Genomic DNA, 21,229 nt, shown 5'->3' with positions numbered 1-21,229 from the left:
ATTTTCTTTCACTTTTTACCATTTTCAAAGGTTTTAGCCTTGGTTTACAGTTCGGACAAATCTGTTCGTAATACAAAGGGAGACCGGAAAATACTGTCACTTCCTTAAACTAGATTCAAACGAACAAATTTCTTATTTTTTAATCAATAATGTAATCATTATTTTTATTAACATTTTAGCATCTAGTGAACAATGCTTCACTGTTGAATCGATAAAGATCATTTTGTTTTTGAGTAAAATATTTCGAAATGAAATTTTGGAGATTATCCAAGATAATTTTGTACTAATCTGAATAACGAAAATCGAAGAGAGCGATATAGATATCGATATCTTCCACCCCAATTGATTGATTTTTCTAAGGTGCGTCTTGTATTGTCGTCTTGCAGAATAATGTCTTTTATGTTGACAATCGCCAGATACTTTATTCATTTTATCATTTTCGCAGATATTTTTAAAAAATCGCGAATTTTTAATCTACATTTCTCAAGGTTTTTGTAAAAAGTAACAATGTAGTCTAGCCGCGCTCTGTGTATGCAAAAATGATCAACAGAAAATAATTTACGAACCTTTTGAGTCCTATAAATTTTGATAAAAAAAAAATAATATTCCAATCAATCTTGAAAAAATAAATGTAAATAAAACAAACCTCCGCAAGCATCTTTGAAATCTGAACAGCAATCTCCCAATTTCAAACAGGCGTGATCACAATAACACGGCTTATCGTTAAGGTCTTCTATAATTGCATTAACAGGAGCTTTTTGTACCACACAGGAAGAATCTCTCCCTGTACAACACAGTTTTGCTTCATGGCAACTTCCACAAATTACAGCACTCAAAAAACGCGTAAAAATTAAAAAAACGAAGGTAAAATACATTTTATCTACCATTCAGATTTAATTCTATATATAATTTAATGTTATTATTTTCGAAAAATAAACACGCGTGAATTTCAAATTACGGCGGGATGATAAATCCTCGCTCGTAGCTAACCGGTCTTCGGTTAAAACTGGAATGCGAAAAGCGATGAACACAGAAAAGAACCGAGAGCAGCTTGTGGCTGCAGGAATTTCTGAGCAGTTAGTGGAAACGTGGGAGTGCAGTTTCAACGGTAGGACAGGAATAGAAAGAAGTATAATGCACTTGGCTGCGGCTCGCTATCCGTGTGGCTGGATTTTTTTACGGTTTGTTGCACCTATTATTATATTTTGGTCGCGTGCCGGTCGTTGAGGACTAATGTCGTCAAGATCAACAACCGGATATTTAACACGCACAAACATTTCATCGTCGTGATTTGTTCGTAAGAAAAAATATTGTGAAGCTACGTAGACGAAGAAAAGTAATTTCGCAATTGAACTTTTAAATTTCAAAGCTTTTTGATCAACTGTCAACTCTCTCTTATTCCGGTGACATCGTATTGATTCATTTTTCCACATAATACACGAGCTTTCAAAAGTATTGCACCCTATTAGTATCTTTAACCTAAAGAAACGTAAGAAAACTTTAGGGACCGAGATATAAAGGCTCTTAAGAAGAATATACAAGGATAATACTTATACGTAAGGTCATTTCGTCTAAAAAGCAATATAAAAACTAATAGGACGTTAAATTATCGCGACAAAAATAAGTAAATCCAATCAAAGGTGAATTAATAGTTAATATTTCTTCCTCTACATCTAACTTGCGTATGAATTTTCATAATTTCTTAACTGATATGCATCCTTAATTCAACAGCTCCATTAATAATCTCTGCGTAATGTCCGGTAAATTGTTTTAACTACAAATTGTTCTGGTCATACGAGTGCCACTACTTAAGTGTTGAAATATGGCAACACTGATGTAAATATGTCAAACCTGACATATAAAGTTTGATGTGACTTTGACATTTTTAATGATAAACGTACTCAGAACGTGTTGTTATGCGAGTTCTATTTGAGTCGTTTACAGATACTTGATACATTCATCTTGGTCAAAACATGGAATTAAAACGCGAACATTTTCGTGCAATGATTTTCTAGACCTTAAGTTTTGAGATATGGCAACAATGATATGAATCTGTCAAATCTGACATAACCATCATAAAGTTTGACGTGAGTTTGACATTTTTAATGATGAATTTAGAATGTGTTGCTCGTGTCGATTAGTGTAAAGAAATTCTAAAAAAAATTAATCGCGGTACTTTAAAAGATCGTGACACGCCACAAATTACGGATCTACGCATATGACTCGAAATTAAACAACAATCCACTGTATGGGTCTTTAAAGACGATCCAAATTCATCAAAAGTTGTTCGTACACGAGGCACTTCAACCAAATGGTCGCCTGCTTTTTCGGAATAACTGGACATGTCACCACTGTTCCATTAGAGCAACGTATAACGGTCAATTCTGGTACACAAGCATTTGTTTGTCACTCATCAATTTGTACAAAAAACAGTCCAAACGTCGAATTGATGGGTCATCTGCCGTTTGGCACCTAATTATTTTTTCTTATTCTTATATCGGGAAGTTAGCGTCTTTCTACACCTGACGCAGCGGTTGATGCCTTCAAATCATACGTTTTTGAGGTACCTCAATCAGAATGGAATTGATTTGAACGCATGCAAAAATTTTGGAGAATATTAGAACAATAATAAAGCCACCTCTAATTATAAATATTTATTTGCCTGTCTCAAAACTCAACTAGCAACCATCGTATTAGATTAGATGAGAGCAGCGTGAATGCCATGAATAGACCTTGTTAACACGACTTAACACTTTGACCCAACTAAATTGCAAAGTGACCTACCAGTCCGAGGAGTCCTTGGTTTACCTCTTCTGATTTTAAAAAGTGTGAATGCAAGTACCGTATCTTACCCTTTCTGTATGATCAGCTTACAGGGCAGAGGATCAACTGTTTCCTTTGCTTCATTTTAGAAACGACATTTTTCGATGTTATTGAGGTGGAATTTGCCAAACAGTGTCCAATGAGCATAATTACTTAATACAAGGACCTTTTTGGTCCAATTAGTAGATAAAAAGACAAATCTCTTCGATTATTTCAGTTAATGTCCCGGTGTGACCGAGTACCCACTTAAGGTAACTTTTTTGTTTGCTCCCAATATTTAAGAGACTGCGTGCATTCCCATACCAGCTTTAACTCTGATTTTAACCATGGAAAATAGAAGTTTCCGACCTCTTGAGTTAGCGAGTTTGGTATTCGGGCCTTACATTCATGCCCCTACTGGTCAACTTTCTTACAACTTACTTGTGGTAAGTCAATTTCTGCATTCGCCCACCGCGTTGTCTCTGTCGCCTTGGTATCGTGATTTTATAGTTTTTGATAAACTATAGTTGGGAGGACATTGCATCTGTAACTATATAAGTGGTTATTTACTACGGTTGCCAGATTTTTTCAGCCTATAAGAGGCAAATGCTTAAATAGGCTAAGGCAAAAAAAAATACGTAAATTTAGTTTTTTACCAGGGACAAATAAAAAACAAAATTATATAGTAACATTCTTTATTTTTTTATATTTCTCCGAGGAGCAAGTCAGTTTTAACATATTTTGGTGGGTTTTAACATATTTTTAAAAATCAATACAATTATAATAGTAATTAAAAACGGTCATCAACTCGCTTTTTATCAAATTAGGAGTACATTTATTTCTTACATCAATCCACTTAAGTGCAATCTGTGAAAAAATCCTTTCCACGGAACAGTTTGAGCTAGGTAAACTAAAAACGAAGGATAAAATACGGGTAATGTTCGGGATTTCGGTACTAGAAAACCCTTGGAGAGAATATCATTTTCCGAAAAATCATACCATAACGTTTACACTCTTTTTAGAATACTTAGTTGTCAGGTTAGGTCAATGGGCTTCATTTTCTGTCCCTTGTATGTTTTTATTGCCCATTTTGCCACTTGTATTTTGTAGTGATACGTGGGCCATGATCTTTATGTACTTGTTTCCCCGATTTTAGTTTTTATGGATTTTTATGATCCGCGATGATGTTTCATTTGGGGTTATTAATCCTCCTTGACGTTCTTGGTAGGCTACTGATTCGAGTTTTCTATTCTTTTTGAATTCCGACTAACTACCTTATTTATATATAAATTAATTGTAAAATACGTCTGTATTGGTAAATCACTGATAACTGCTCAATAATAATTATGAAAACACCTAAATCTTTCACACATCTCTATTAGGATCTATAAATTAATAAAAACTACAAATTCATACATTAACAAAACTAATGTAATAAAAATGAAATGTTTTTGTAGGTTCAGTTTTAAATTCGAAATTGCCACCGAACATTGAACGCGAAGATCGGAACAATGATCTCGATCTGGTTTGGGATCAGTAATCAGCTGATAGGTGAACTACCTGACGTCAAATCATAGTATCGGAAAAACTATGATCTGTCAGTTGTCACCAAGCGAATAACTTGTTTTTAACTGTTTATTTTCTTCAAAGAATATTGAAGACATATGGGAAAAATCAATTTACAAATTAAAGCTACCCTCGAGGGTATTGAAGAGTTGTTTACCAATCATCCAGATTATAACTTTCTAGTAAAGATAAAATGTACTAGCTGTGGTGAAGAATCTAATAAGTGGCATGACATTTCTGAAAATACTAAGTATCCTGGAAAAACTGGAAAATCGGAAAATAATTTTATAGCAAAATGTCGACTATGTGGACGAGAAAATTCTCTCGATATTGTTCCTGGTAGTAATGGTAATAAGTTTATTACATTACATTAAATCTTGGCAATAACTTGTTATGAACCGTGGCTTAACCTAGTAGTAGAAATGTAGGAATGTTTTATTGTGATTTATTTTTCATAGGTAAATACACAAATGAAGATGTGGGCAAATTCAAAACTCTTGTAACCTTTGAATGCAGAGGAATAGAACCATTTGAATTTACACCAGGTGAAGGTTGGCTAGCTAAAGCTGAAGAAAGTGGAAAAGTGTTTGATAATATTAATTTGACTGAAAAGGAATGGGTAGAATATGATGAAAAAAGTATGCAATCTATTGGGATATATGAGTTTGAATCTAAATTCGTTCCAGCTAAATAAGTGTTCAATTTATCTTATGGCAAATTTCAATATGTTAATTTAAATAAAATTTCCTTACTGTGTTTATATTCAATTAAAATGGTAACCAACTTTTAGTATAACAAATAGTATCATGAATTATAGCTTTAATAAATATTACTCAATATTTGGTTTGGTTACTAAGTTTTTTGTCAATAAACTAGGTACAATTATGTCATGTTCTATTCTTCTTGACAACTATATCTAAGGATGAAAACAATGGTGACATGTGGTAAAAAATTTTAGGCACTTTGCAATGTTTCCAATATGCAAGTTCAACAACAAAATAAACTTTTGCGAAAAATGTTAATAGAGGAGACATATAATGACATTATAACAGGCTACATAATTTTACTACCAAGTGAATAAATTATATTTAAAGACTCATTTTTAAACATATTGTGATGTAAGTATTTTTTATAATGTCCATACAAATTTATCAAGTTTACGTTTAAAAGCTGACGCAATTCATTCAGTTGAATTCGAAGCCCCAATATTTTTTCAAATTTTATTCAACTATTGCAAAGGACACTTAATAAGGAACCTATAGACAGAAAATTATTCAAGTTTCATCATTCCATAATTCACACATCTGTGTACACAATGTCACATCTTTGATCTTTGCATATATATAATAATTATACCTGTTACAAGAAACACATTTTATTTCTTTGTTTTGTTCACCACAGACAATTTTTTTGATATATCATCCTTACTCGAATGAATGATGTACTTCAAGTATTAGAGCTAGTCATTCAGGCTAAAATCCATATTTACAATAATATTTATATATACACTCAACAATTCTAGACATATTTATGAAGGGGATAATTAAAATGTATTACTTCTAAATTTTAAGATATAAAAATTTGAAAACATTGTGGGGCTTTGAATTTATAAAGAACATCACAATTTTTTGTCAATAGATTACTTATCAAGTGTCCTTTGAAATAGTTAAAAAAAAATTGGAAAAATTTTGGGTCATCTTCAATTTTTTGTGGTAAAATTATGTAGCCTATAATAATGTCTCCTCTATTGACATTTTTTTGCAAAAGTTTAGTATATTTTGTATTATTGGTAGAAATCCGTGGATAACTTCACGCAGGTCATTACAGAACACCTAAAATGTTTTACCGTATTTAGGTTTGTCAAATTTTCATTGATTTTATTGCAACATATGGCATAGAAAAAGGAGAATTATTAATTTCTTCAATTATTTGTTCATAACATCAACGGGCACGTTCAGTATTTCTTTGGAAGTTTATTGGAATATAGAAGAATTTTTTAGATACTTACAGAATTCCATCTAACTGAGCTAATAAATTTTTAAGTTCAAGAAATATGCCATGATTATCAAAGTATCACTTTCATTAAATCTGTGGAGAGCCAATTCAAAGCCCCACAAAATTTAACATAGTTTCTTACATATTCTCATTATGCCCATTATTAAATTAGAATCTGATTGAGCCATAACATTGTTTTATTCTAATAACACTTGTTCCGTGCAATTATGAAGATGGCTTTTGAAGTTTCTGTGTCTTTATATTTAAACTTAAGGGCTTTAGATTGCTGACTCCTATTTCTATCCAAACTTAATCGCCACTTGAAAGTAAACAGTTTAAATATTGGTATATTCACACACAGATATACCACCACTTCATAGTGATTCTTGATTAGCCAGTGTATGTTTATCAATTGAACTCATCCTGCATTAGTTCAAATTGTGTTTTTGAAGGTGTGTTTACATTTGATTTATAAATGAGATGATTAACATTTGGGTTTGAAACTGAACATAGTGGGGATTTTTGGTGAGTTCTTTATTACGTTCGACGGCCTATTACCCTAATTTTTTCTCTACCGGGGGAGCTAGTCTAGTCTAATGTATTTCAAATGTATCTATGTAACAAAATCAACTTTGCTGAACGTCTTGACGTTTTATTAAATTATCGGAAGTAATAAATTAACAAAACAGTCAAAGGAATTTATAAAAATAATTCATTATTAGACTACTTTATATAACACCCTGTAACAATAAAATCTATACTATAATAAAACTGAAGAATCGGCGTGTCTGTCCATTGTTTTGTTTTTCAAAAAAATAATTGTAGGTGATAAAGGAAGTGTAGCTGAACACAAAAATACAAATTGGTGTAAGAATTTTCCACCTATGTAACATCGGGTTAAATATTATTGTAAACTGCCATCTACACATTATGTTACACTTTGGTCGCTTTCAGCGCTACTGCTACATATTGGTAACAGTAACGATCCGCTAGAGTTGTACAACGTTTTCGTCCGCTGATTATGACCATTATGACGTTATTGGGTTAAGAGAGACTGCACTCGACATTTCGTCTCCAGTATTTCGATAGTAATGAAATTGATGAAAAGCAGTGATTCGTACCTCCAAACTATTCAAATTTTTTGCTCAAATTCAAGGTTATTACGGGCAATCTTGATTAATCGTGGTTCACTCGGAGGGCTATTAAGTACGTTATCCTTTATTTTTCACGATTTGGAAAATTAGTAAACTAGCTAATCACTCTCCTACCTTTCTCCATTTTATAGCTCAATTTCGAACCCATAATAAAGTTTTATTTCTATTTGTTATTTTTTCAATCCACTCTATTATGCCGTCCCTCTGCATTTGACATCGAGTTACGACATCGGCAGAGGAAATGCTCGATCGTATCTTCTTCTCCATTACATTCTTGAAAATATGATTAAATTGGAAAATTAGTTAAAGGGAAAGTAGATAGGAATTGATTACGATGCTTCCGAGGTAAGAAAACTTTTTTTATCACAAAAATTATATTTTTACCTGACTAATCTGTCATCAATTTTTTGCTCCAGTTATTTAGATTATTTCTTACCACATTGCACATGCAATACCCAAAACTATATAATATATTAATATTTGTAATAGTTGGTTGGAACTGCTATCGAAGGAATAAACTAAGGGAATTGAAATGAAACTTATTTAATTCTGAAATCTAATGGTTATTGTGTATATCCAAATTATATCCCCATACATTTTCACAATAAATACAGAAGAAGTGTAATAAAGTTATTCTTTATTATGTGTAATTGATTACAAATAGAAAACTGAAAGTCTCATTAATAATTATCTTTTTCTCTTCTTTCTCTGTCCCTTCTTTGCCTATCCCAGTTTTGATTACTTCCTCGGTAATTTTGCCTTTCGCCTCGGAAATTGCCCTAAAAAAATATTCTATTATACTAAAAACCGATAATCTCAATCTATAGTCATTAATTTAATATTCTTAGAAATGTAACAGACAGCAATATTAATATATTATAACACAAAGACTTCCAGCGCGATTGTCTGTTTATTCGGGACAAAATCAAAACCTAATGAACGGATTTTAAAGGGGATTTCAGCAATATATAAAGTCATGCTTACAACTGATCCCCTCTAAACGTACCTTATTACTGTCTATGTTATGCTAGCGTGAGTTGCTTGAATATTTAGAAATAACATAATTAAAGATACGTCATTTCCTCCCAAACGAAAATTTGTGAGCTGATTGTTAATATACTGCTATGGTAAATAAAAAAATCAGCTAGCAGTAAGTCGAGGGAAAACTAATCAGCTGATGCTTTTTCCTTCAGATATTAGATTAACTACAATTTAACAAATTTTTAGCTGAGAGGAAAGAATGAATGTATTTTTTTCTTCATGGGTGGCTACAACAGCTCATATCCCCCATCGAGCCACAGCTGACGGTCACGAGGCTTTATGATACTATTTTCTAATGCATTTTACTGATTACCACTTTAGAGGAACTTGTTCATGTATATCTGTTACTGGCTCCTAGACTATTACTTTGTCAATAATTTCTGAAATCCATTAGAACGCGTTTATGTTTATTTAATAATAATTATAATAAAATCTTGCTCATGACTATAGGGATGGTCCGCAAGCACAGAACATTCGTCTAGACCTATTAAAATGGGGCAAAGCATCACTGGCCCGACTATAAAAGGGCGTCGCAAAGAAAAGGTTAACAGATTATATTTAAAAGATCTACCAAATATCATTCTGAATCTTGAACTTTAACGTTTAAAATGAGCCGCTTTAAATATTTCTAGGTCATGAAGGAACCAAGTAATGACCGATAAAGTGAGAAAAAGGTCAATTTTTCTTCTCATTAATTTTGTATTTCGTGCAGATCATTGTAATCTTTCACATCATATCAATTATCACAAAAAATTAAGCTCGTTTCTCTAGTTGATTACGGGAATCAACGGAAGCGAATATGAAGATTATTTTTACGCTTATAATATGCTCTAATATTCGTCTAGTTTCACTTGAACATTATCAATTTCATATATTTGAAAAGTTTCAAGTAAGAATGTCAAACTTTCGGAGGAATATTTAATATCGATGTGAGAAAGTTTATCAAATAATTTTGATACTGGATGAATAACTCACCTGATTTGCGCCACGCAAGAAGAAATTGCCTTGTTTAGTTTCCAATATTCTTTCATTAGAATCAACAAAATTATTCATTTTGTCTGCCAGTTGTAAAGCTAAAGATTGTAAGCGAGATGGTTCACTTCTGTGCATCACAACAGTTTGAGTTGGATCGTCCAATGATGCCTGAAATAGTAGTCATATCTTAACTTTATCAAAAAGTATTATAAAATATTAGGCAGAACATGGGCATATGTGAAATTATAAAACCTGGATCCAATTTAAAATTTTAACTGTTAATAAAATCCCACTTTACTCTTTGAGTGAGATATGCATGTAGTACTTAAGAATGAATGTTTTTGAAGAATTTCTTGAAATTAGACTTATTTCTCGACAAAATTATTTTCTATATAATTTCTATTCAGTTCTAGAATAAAGTTGAATTAACTGTTTCAATTGTAGGTTCCCACTCTTTGAGTAGCAACTTTTGTGAAATTTTATTAGCATGAAAATTGTTTCAGTTTCAGGAAAGTGAGATATGCATGAAGTACTGAACACACTGTTTTCACCAACACTCACAATTATACTGTATAACGCGCGTCTCGATAAACAAGAAGTGAGTGTTCAGAGACCGAAGATTAACTAACTTTTGAATAAAAGTTTTTCAACAATTTTTTAAAATTAGAGTTATTTCTTGACAAAACTATTTTTTATGTACTTCCTATTCAGTTCTAGAATAAAGTTGGATTATTAACTGTTTAACTCTAGATTCCAAATTTACTCTTTGAGTACAAACTTTTTGAAATTTTATTTGCATCAAAATTGCTCAATATCAGAACAGAGATATGCATGGAGTACATAAGAATGAAAGTTTTCCAACTATTTTTTGAAATGGCTTAACTTATTTTTTTACAAAACTATTTTCTATATAATTCCTATTCAGTTCTAAAATAAAGGATTATTTTCTCTTTTTTTGTTTAAATATGTGTGTTTTAAAGCCGTGTCGATAATCATTTTGTTTTGTAGCCCCAAAGAAAAAAAATCATTTAGAAATAAATTTAGAGATCAGGAAGGCCTCTTAATCGCATCAAATAGAGAAATAATTATATTATTAAAATAGTGCCTAGGTTCTATATATTTCAAACACCTTCTTCATACATTTTTTATCTCGCTCATGGCACATAAAAACGAAACAGTGGAAGCATATTTGCTTGCAAAGACAAATACTCAATCATACATTCTCACTGCGCTCTGGTAGAGTGAATTGAGAATCCAGTGGAACAGTTGAGTTTATTATAATTTTTCTTGACTTTCTATTGAAACTTAAACTGATAAGTTGTTATCAACATGGTTTATATTGATATATTATGTTTTTATCTTAATACTAATTTTCAATATAGCTATTTTGATAAAAATATAGTGGATAACTTATATTAATCAATTTGAGTTAGCATATGTTTTATTTTTCATTATTCGTTGGTATATAAAAATTTTAAATGAACATTCACATTTTGACCACAATGTCAAAACAATTCATTGTTGAATGTAGATTGTTTTGGCGAGTCGTTTTTACTTAATAACCACTCTGCACCTATACCTAAAAAATATTTTGTACAAGACTCTACATCTCATTGTTCTGCTTCCAAAATATGTAGACTCCTTTCAAAGGAGACTATTTTTTGGGAAGTTTTTGTGCCCCACTTTCCAAGTGGGATCATCTGCACAGACTAGAACTGTAAATATAGCACTGCTAAGACTAGTGAGGATTTTGTCCACTACCAATGACCACAGTAGGACTGATAGGACTCCGCCTTGCCAACAGCCGTTTTCTATAGTAACAGTGGAAGTGTTTCCATTCATTTCTGCCGTTACTATACGATGTTGTAGCATCGCCTCGGTCTTTTAACGTCCTTTTGATATTAACTGATGTGAAATGTTGAAAACTCCTTCTATATCGATGGAGGCTAGAGCAATATCTTTGCTTTCAAGATCTTTTCTATATCTCCAATTATGCAATGTAGTGCACTTGTGGTGGACTAGATTTTATGATAAGCAAATTGGTTTAAAGTAGCTTTCTTACGAGAGCCGTACTTCTGAGTATTGTTCAAAGTCTATATCCATAGTTTTTAAGAAAAAGGAAGTGAAGCTAATCGGTTGATAATAGTTTGGTTGATTTTCTTGTCTTTGTCCGTTTTTGGCATGAACAAAACTATACATACTTGACCATTACTATAAGGCTAAATTTAATGTCTGGTTAAACTAACATGGTATCATATGCTGGATATCGAATGTACCATGGAGGAACATACAAGTAAAAATATAATAGATTGGCAGTTATTTCAGTTACAGCCGAATTAATGTAAACACATTAATTTTAAACGACAGCAAATTTGTAATATTTGTAGAAATCTAACTGACACAATGAAACAGTTATAAATAATTGTGGTCTCTTTACTAAATGATTTGAGCAAACAAAAATTCTTACCATAAGTTCTTCATTTATTATCATTTTAGATATAATAGAATGTACAACAGGTTTTCCCAATTGGAACATCTCCGATAACGTCGCCATGGATATAGAATCGTACACATGAGAATAAGTAAACAAATAAGTTCTCAAAGATTCTTCTTTTATTAATTTAGTAAGCATGGATCTAACTTGGTCTGCTTGATAAAATAAATCCCAAACTTTAGCGTTCATTTTATCGTTGATGATGAAATTATTACAAGCTAGCCAATTTCCATTTCTCATAGCTTTAGCAGCTGCTACTACATGCTCTCTCATGCTTTCTGGTGGCCCTACCAAACTTTGACGTTCTGATGAACGCAATTGTTGATAAAACGTTTTAGAAATCATTCTACGTCTAGCGTCGAATTCATGAGCGGCCATGTAGGGTATTTCAATCAGCATGGCGGATACTAGGTAAACGCATTCTAAAAGTTCCAGATTTATATGCATGTGGAACGGCATTTGACGTTGCTTTTCTATTTTCTCTTGTTCTTTACTACGTTCATGTTGTCTCTGAGGAAGTAAACCTAAAATATAATATTGATACTATTAACTACCTCATTACAAAAATGTTCTGGCATAATAATTTCCTATTTAGAATTTGGCAACATTGCACGAATGTAACCCAGACAGAGATACAACTTCTTGTGTTGGAAACCATTAGGATCTGTTAATCATCTAGTTAAGTGATACATAGTGTCTCTTATTTTACCTTCCATTAACGTATCGTCACGCATTACCTAATTTTTGTCTTATGTGATTTTGAAGAATCATAAATCTACCTACCTAAGTTCAAGTTATTATTGTATTCATTAAAATTTTTTGTAAAATGACCGCTTTTAATGGGAATTAACGTCATAGTTAAGTAATTCCTAGTGTCCCTTAGATACTTTAAGTTCCATTAACGTATCAAATTACTCACTTTTCTTTTTCTTGTATAATAAATAGTTTTTTACAAAGTAGTTTTATCGTTTTAATACAAAGAATATGGTCAACCATTATTGGTTAGCCCAAAGATGCCGTACAGTAAAAATAAAATATTTACAAACTCACAAACTTGAGCTCATGCATACAAGCCGAATCTGACATAACCCAGTAAAAGTCATATTATTGAAAGATTTGAAAAATGTGATTTTTTACGAAATTGTTGGAAATGGAAAATCTACCACTTCAGAAAGCAATTAATGAAATTAGGCCAAATCGAAAGGCAAATATTTGTGCTGAAGCTAATAGCAATTATCGTTACTTAAGCAAAAAATGCTGCTAAATGAATTAACATACATTATTGAACTACTTACAGTGTGTTAAAACAAAAGAGTTAACTTTGCTTTAAAGTACAAACAACATAAGAAATATTTACTGACAATATCAATTGATGAAATTGTATAAAATTATGATAGAAAATATCACAAAATATTAATTAGAAATGAATCCAAATTTTCAACAAATTCTTAACATAATCTATCCACCATAATATATTGGTCTTGGGGAGATAAACACATGAGCATCCCCCATAAAATTAACATTTGCAAATGCAAATAAAATTACAGAAAAGTATTGTACTTATAAAATGAAGTGGGAATCCAGTGGAACAGTTCATTTGAATATAATGTATCGGGACGTTATATTGTTACACTAGTAGAGCCATCTTCAAAGTGCTCCACGGAGCACCAGGGTTCCGCGAGGAAATTAAAACACCTGATTATCAACAATCGATATTTTTCTTCGATTGTTGCAATTTAGTCGAGTAAATTAGTAAATCATTTATGGTAAGATGGTAAGTATAATTTAAAAAATACTAACCTTGAGCTAATAACTCCTTTGGTTTTCCTGTCATCATCAAGTCCACTAAACAATTATGAGCATCTTTAATATTTGCATGCCTAAATGCACACAAACCCAAATGTGCCATCATCCTATTATATAAAATCTGTGTGCTGGGATCTGAATGTTGAATAGTCTCCTGCAAATGAGACATCAACACCAAATCTCTAGCTTGGAACCAATTGTCGTGTAAAGCATGGTGATAAATGTGTGACAAAATAGCTCTAGTTCTGAGACGATCTGTACTATCCTTAGCATATATGAATTTGCAGAGTTTTTCCATTTCTTGTACTGATGTTACTTCATCTTTAGATATACTGTTATCACCAGATTTTTGTTGCAAAACTCGAGGGTCAAACTTGTAGTACAAATGTTCTATTTTACGTAAATATATTCTACATAACTCAGATGCTATGTTAGTTCTTTCTAAATACTTCATAGTTTTATCAATGATGTTAGAAACTTTGCATTCATCTTTCAATCTCTCAACATATTCGTTACTATGGGGGTCGCATTCTTTTAAAAGTTTAGTGAACTCGTCATCCAATCTTTCTACTGAAGTTAGTATACAACCTCTTATACGATATGGTGGTTCTTCCAAGTTTTCATTCTCTTCAGTGATAGTTTCCGATACTATTAAATTATTTGTATTCAACAGCATTCCCAACATTTCAGCCATTCTTTCAATTAGTTTCAACCAATACTCTGGTTTCATAGCATCTGAAACTTTTGGGTTGTAGTCAAAAATTGCGGATATGATGGCCAATTTGATTTTAATGAACATTGCAGCTCCAAGCTGATGTTGTTCGGAAACATTTTGCAATTCGTGTAAAAGCTCTATTTGTTCACGACGATCCGTACGCTTTTTACCTCTAGCAGCCATTATTTCACTCAATTTCTTAATTACAAGGTTTAAATCGATTTCAGCATCCTTTGCAAACATTTTTGGCTTCTCCTGTGAAATGATGTAAAATTATAACAAGTTTAAATTAAATTTTATTCAAAAGACAATACTTACACTCGGAATTGCAAAACCTCGATTAACAGTCTCCCATTTTCCTTCTCCATCCTCCTCTTCTTCTTTTTTCAACTTTCTTCCTTTTTCTTTCCTCTCTTTTCTTTTTTCTTCCTTTCTTCTTTCCCTCTCTTCATCTTCTTCATGGGCAGGACCAGTTCTCTTCAAGAATCGTTCACGCATGCTAGTGTATTTACCTTCATCATCATCTGATGATTCGGAGCTAGATTCAGAATCTGATGGCCAATCATCCGAATCTGATGATTCATCTTTATCATCAACAACAGTTTGTTTAGGTGGAGCTTTGAGAAACGCATTTTTGGGAGGTGCTTCATTTTCAGAATCTTCTGCTGCCTCAGCTGAAAATAAATGTATTATCCAATTTTAATTAAAATAAAACCTATTTAGATTCAGAGTAATTTATTCCTCATCACATACACTATATTCAGAACTTACGCTTTTCTTCTTCCTCTTCATCGTCAGGCTGTTCTGGATTTTCTCTGAATTTGGCCAAATCATCTTCAAAGTCTTTCAAGTACTTTCTTAACTTCTGCCTCATGGATGTGAGAGATTTACTAAAGTTGTAAAATGTGAGTAAATATTATAATTCAACATTTTTCACCTCACCTGTTGTTTTTACTCATATTTTTTCTTCCTTCTCTATCTTCCCACATTTCATTGATAAAATCCTCCATTTCAGCCAAGCACCTAATAAAAAATCGTGGAGTTTGGCCATTTTCTTCTTTTATTATTACTGGTACTGCTTTTTGATAAGCCTTTTGCAATTCTTCAAAACCTAATCAAATCAAATGATTTAAATAATAACATATAGTATGAATATTTCAAAATCATTCTCATTTGGTACAATGCTTCCAGAAAACATATACTATTTGGAAAGCAATAATTATTATCACTATTTTAAAATTATGGTGGATTTCTAGGCTGATGGATATTAATCTTAATATATAAATATTCAGTATCCGTGTGTATGTCCCGAATGAACTCAAAAACGAGTCAACTGATATTCATGAAAGTGAGCAAATAAATGTAATTTGGTCCAACTTAAATTATAGGATAGTTATTATTTCAATTAATGTACTCAATAATTAATAATAAACTGATCATTAACGTTGATTGGTGTTATTAATCGTAGTTTCCATAAGTCTGGAACAGATGGCGTCTTAAGCAAATTTCTTTACAGAGAACTGTAAAATTTTATCCTTTGCACCTCAAAGATGGCGCCACACTTTAATGTGATAAATTTTCTTAGACTACACACTATACATGTCTTATTTTGCCTATACCACTTAACTTCGCTTCTTTCAAATCATTCTTCATTTTGTCTTCGTTGCGTACATTACTTCGAATATTTTTTTTACTTCTAACTTCCAGTTATTCAGAGAACAGCGAAATTCATTCACATTAAAAATTCAATTACTTTTTTTGGTAAAATGCCACCAAAAAAATCCAACCTTAATGCCCATAGCAAGAAGACTCGATGTGCACGTGTTGAAAGAGCTCATGAATCAGTCGAACAGAGAGCAGAAAGAAATGCAGCTCAAAGAATTCGCACAGCTGAAATTCGTGCACGAGAACAGCGTAATAATCGTCGACAAGAAAATGCATTGAGAACCAGGGTGGCACGTCAACAACACATAGATTCATATAAAGAACAAAACCGAGAAAATCATCGAACCAACCTCGCAGTAACACGTGGATCATTTGTTCGTCTTGCATTTAATTATGAACCAGACATCAATTACTCGGGCGATTCCAAAGTTACTACTATTGGTGCGAAGGACAAAATATGCAATTATTGTCAGGCGTTAAACTTTCGTAATAAAACACCCGGGATGTGTGGGCATCAGAAAAAGTTGTATTGTCACCACTCTCTACTCCACCTGAACCTTTGAAATCCCTTCTTTCTGGAATTTCAAATGAATCAAAATTATTTTTGCGTAAGACACGAAAATTTAATTCTTGCTTCCAAATGACGTCGTTTTGAGCATCCGAAGTTTATGATTTGTCAGCTGATGGTCGTAATTCTGAGACAACATTCAAAATTCAAGGCCAGGTATATCATAAAATTGGATCATTGATGACAATGCCAAATGAAGATCCAAAATTTCTTCAGATCTATTTTATGGGCAATTGTAAAAAACGTGTAACAACTCGATGCCAGTATAATTTCATTGAACAAACAGAACAGAGAGCAATTGTATTGTCATTAAAATTATTTCAAATCAAATCACTCTGCCACAGCAACGCGGGTGGGTTGGGTGGTTAATTAGATATTTCAAGCAAAGTTATCTCTGGATATTAATTCCTACAAGAAGGCTATGCAAGAAGGTAGTTTACTCGTCAAGTATGATTGCTGCCTAGTTTTTATGATGCTACTAAGTTAAAGTTAAATGTTGCGGTTCTGCACATTTTATTAAAAACTGCTGTAAAACTCAAAAATGTCCTAAATGTGCTGGAAATCATAAAATTAGTAACTAATGTATCGGACTCAACTTCATTTAATTGTTTAATTGTATTTCGAAGGGTCGGCCAAATCCGAATCATGTAGTATGGGATTCACAATGCCCATGTTTCACTTATAAACTCGAAAAATTTAAATCCAATATGTTTGGCATCGAGTTGATGTAGACTCCAGTGGAGGAGAGCAAACTCTACAGCTCTACTCTCGTCCAAAACAAAACAGTTCACCACCTATTATCAAAATATGTTCCAAAGCATGAATACTAGATTTTTTGTTATTTGAAATGCTTCTATTAACTGTTCCTTTGATTTGATCACTATTACTGAAACATGATTGAATCTAAACTTTTTCCCGACGATTTCGTAATTTTCAGGACAAATCGAAAATTTTAATCTACCAATACCAAAAGGGCGGAATTTTGTTTGCATTATAGTACCAACTCTTTCGATTTATCAGATATAACTAATGTGCTTCCTACGCTTAATGTTATTGGAATCAAGACTGTTTGGTCAGGAAAGGTTTAGAATCTTGTTTCAATTCATTTTCCCCCAAATTTACATTCTATATATTCTCACAAACTATGTCCACTTGCTGAATGATGACTGTTTTGTTGTTATTGGCAATTTTAATATTCCTCAATACTGTAATATGTATGCTGGCTCAACAAATGATGATAGGTTTATGACATTCTTGGCTGCATTTCTAAATGTCGCACACCAATAATAATGATAACTACATTGAATTTAGTGATACGCAAGTCCAAATTAAAAGAGATATATGTCGGAGTCATTATAACTACATGAGAAATGTAGAACAATAGCTAAAAAGTGATCCTAAGAAGTTTTGGACCTATCCAAGTACCAACCTACTAACATACCTAATAGACATAAATATTATGTTCTATATGATTGTACCTCTTGACCAACTAGATAACACTGTAAATGCTTTTGCTGATTATTTTCAATCTGGATAAATTACCTTTTCTACTCCTAATTTTGATAATATTCATTCAAATATAAATTGTTTGCCATGTATTACTCGCATTTCTACTGAGTGTGAAGTTTTAACTAGCCTCAAAAAATTAAAACCATACTTTTTATTTGGTCCTGATGGTTTATTAGCCTTTATACTATGAGGGTATAGTCTTTTCTTGCAAACCCATATATGTGTTATATATTTAATCTGTTGTTAAAATCTGAAGTATTTACAGTGATATGGAATACTGGATAAGTTTGTCCCATTTTTAAAAAGGGTTATTAGAAGGATGTCATTGAGAACTATTGCCCCATCACACTTATATCCAACTTTTCTAAGATATTGAAACTCTGCTTTACAAAGTTGTTTTCCACCAAGTGAAACTATCCATATGTAATGAACAGCACGGTTTTTATTCTGGTAGATCTACAGTGGCAAATTCAATGTGCTTAATGCATATATACAGATTTTTTCAAAGCCTTTGATCGCTTGGATCGTGGCATCCTTCTCACTAAGTTATCCAACATTGGTTTAAATAATTCATTCACCAATTTTTCTGTCATACCTCACGGATAGAAAGCTTACAGTTATTTACTTTGGTTTCAACTCCATAGAAATCAACGCAACTTCTGGAGTGCCTCAAGGCTCAGTTCTTGAGCCATTATTATTTATAACATTTATAAATGATATTGTTTTGGATTTCCATTCCAATGTTCTCCTTTATGCAGATGATATAGAGCTATATCATTTGACATTGAACATTGGTGATTGTCACTTACTTAATTCTGATCTAGAGCTATATCATTTGACATTAAACATTGGTGATTGTCACTTACTTGATGCTGATCTAGATACAATTTGAGAGTGGTGCCATAAAAATGCACTTTCTCTCAACATTTTAAATATGATACATTATCTTTCACTACGGGAAACTAAGGTCTGTAGTATTCAAAGATCTTTGTGTTATATTTGATAGTAAATGTATGTTCTTTGTTGAGCACATTAATATTATCCTGTATTTTTACTTTTTAATGCATTTGTTCTTCTAAGACTAGAATATGCCTCTCTTATATGGGTCCCAAGCTACTAAATTCATATAAACAAAATAAATAATATTCACAGAAAGTATGTTAAATATATGTGGTTCAAGTTCTTTTAATATCACAAGGAACACCTCAAAGCACACTGTTAAAACATTTCAACCTAAACGATCTAGCAGCTAAACGCATGTGTTCCTTCCTGAATAATCGTCTACAAAATTATAACGAATAAAATTGACTGTCCACTTGGTCCAACTTTTAATTCTACTTTCCAGTCTCTAGAACTAATGTTCTCAAGTTTTCACCTTTATATAGAATGAATCAATATCATTGCCATATGCAGAACTGTTGGGATATTTTTAGCAGCAATATCTCTAACATGAAAAACTAAATTTCTACTGTTTTATAGCTTTCTCATTATTCATATTTGTCAGGGTTATCATAGAACTTTTTAGAATTGTTATGCTTACTTTTCCATATCTTTCTGTATACATTATTTACACTACATCTAAATATGCCATTGTTTATTTGTACTTTTCAAATATAATTGTTCAATTGTTAACTTTTATACATATTTTTCCCACTTTGCCTTTGGATTGTGGGATGGTGTAAACAAATAAACGAATAGATAAATAAACAATTTTTGTACATTAAACAAGTTATTATGACATAAAATTATTGTGTATAAACGACACATGTGAAGACTTTGATTCTTATATCATAAATTAATTAAACTACAAGCTATTGTCAATATTCTATTTATACTTACTGTTAAGCATGCTAGACATGTCCTTAATTTTTTTATAATTACGAATTTGTTTAATGATATTGGTAAGTTCTTCATATCGTTTTTCCTTTGCAGATCTAACTACTCGTTTCACTTCTTCTTCATCGTCACTGAACTAAACATAAACATTAATAAATCTACAAGGACTTCAATAAAGGTACTTACAGTATAAGCGGGAACTTGGGGACGTTGAATAATCTCTTCCTCAGATGAACTATCCGAGTCTGAATCGGATCCGGCGAAAAATCTACTCATGGTTTACAAGGTATCAACTTGTAACAGCAACCTAAAAGTGAAAACATGCGATTTGAATAATTCATTTTGCTAAAGGATAATTAATGTATGTGAAGAACATTCGTAAAATTCTGCACATTACATAATGTTTAGCTATAAAATTTTCAGTCCTCTGTACTTACAAAAAATATTTTAAGATACAGTTCAACACTTATGTTAGAACGTGAGTTGAAAGGGTATTGTCAAAAACTGACATCATTAGTGTTGCCAACTGGTGTCATAAATATTGGTAACCTGTTTGTTTTATAAATCGTTTGATTCTCTAGCACGAACCACACAACTTACAGTTGACGTGTTCTGTGGCGCGATTACTACAATATCAAAGTGTAGGCCAAAAACTAGTGAGAAAGAAGTAGCGTGGAATATTATGGAACTAACTTGTTGATTGATAGTTACCAAAGATTATATACGCGGATAGTTGCTAAACTACACGTAGGGTGAATGTTATATTACTAATTAAATAATAAATTTGTTCCAACTTTACAGTGTAGGTGTTGAAAATACGCTCGTTTTTATGTCTTCCAGTCTTTTGAAAGTGGCCTATTCCTTATCACGTAAAAATTGATGGCAGTGGTTCTTTCCAAAGTCTATTTATTATTACTTTCATGTTCTGTTAAATATCAGGAATATTTATTGCTAATGATTATATATTTAGGTATTCAGGGTGAAATCTCGGTAACTCCTTATTTTCAGTATGTTGTGAAGAAGATATGAATTTCAATTCATATCTTCATAAGAACGGAGGTTTGGTAATTAGAAATAGAATACAATAACTTATTTATTAGTCG

General features: G+C 32.0%; 3 protein-coding genes across 3 annotated transcripts in view; 1 reads left to right on the top strand and 2 right to left on the bottom strand.

Moving 5' to 3' along the window:
- The window catches only part of LOC130441887 (somatomedin-B and thrombospondin type-1 domain-containing protein), a 198,624-nt gene extending 197,609 nt beyond the window's left edge, over positions 1–1,015 (bottom strand). The window contains exon 1 of the mRNA XM_056775713.1: positions 647–1,015. Within this exon, the coding sequence (XP_056631691.1) occupies positions 647–887 (241 nt within the window). The 5' untranslated portion in view covers positions 888–1,015. The remainder of the gene's footprint in view (positions 1–646) is intronic.
- Positions 1,016–4,342: 3,327 nt separating this feature from the next.
- On the top strand, positions 4,343–8,195 carry LOC130441888 (UPF0587 protein CG4646). Its single transcript, XM_056775714.1, has 2 exons — positions 4,343–4,716; positions 4,827–8,195. Exons 1-2 carry the CDS (start codon positions 4,467–4,469, stop codon positions 5,060–5,062), a joined length of 486 nt encoding a protein of 161 aa, XP_056631692.1. The 5' UTR covers positions 4,343–4,466; the 3' UTR covers positions 5,063–8,195.
- On the bottom strand, positions 8,138–20,685 carry LOC130441886 (eukaryotic translation initiation factor 3 subunit C). Its single transcript, XM_056775711.1, has 10 exons — positions 20,564–20,685; positions 20,313–20,433; positions 20,130–20,262; positions 15,491–15,659; positions 15,320–15,438; positions 14,867–15,222; positions 13,828–14,803; positions 12,001–12,551; positions 9,534–9,701; positions 8,138–8,296 (listed from the first exon to the last, which is right to left on the bottom strand). The coding sequence occupies exons 2-10, from the start codon at positions 20,400–20,402 to the stop codon at positions 8,198–8,200; spliced, it is 2,661 nt and encodes an 886-aa protein (XP_056631689.1). The 5' UTR covers positions 20,403–20,433; positions 20,564–20,685; the 3' UTR covers positions 8,138–8,197.
- Between the last annotated feature and the right edge of the window lie 544 nt (positions 20,686–21,229).

The sequence above is a fragment of the Diorhabda sublineata genome, chromosome 3 (genome assembly GCF_026230105.1).
Source record: "Diorhabda sublineata isolate icDioSubl1.1 chromosome 3, icDioSubl1.1, whole genome shotgun sequence".
Lineage (NCBI taxonomy): Eukaryota > Metazoa > Arthropoda > Insecta > Coleoptera > Chrysomelidae > Diorhabda > Diorhabda sublineata.
This window is presented reverse-complemented; position numbering and strand designations above follow the sequence as displayed.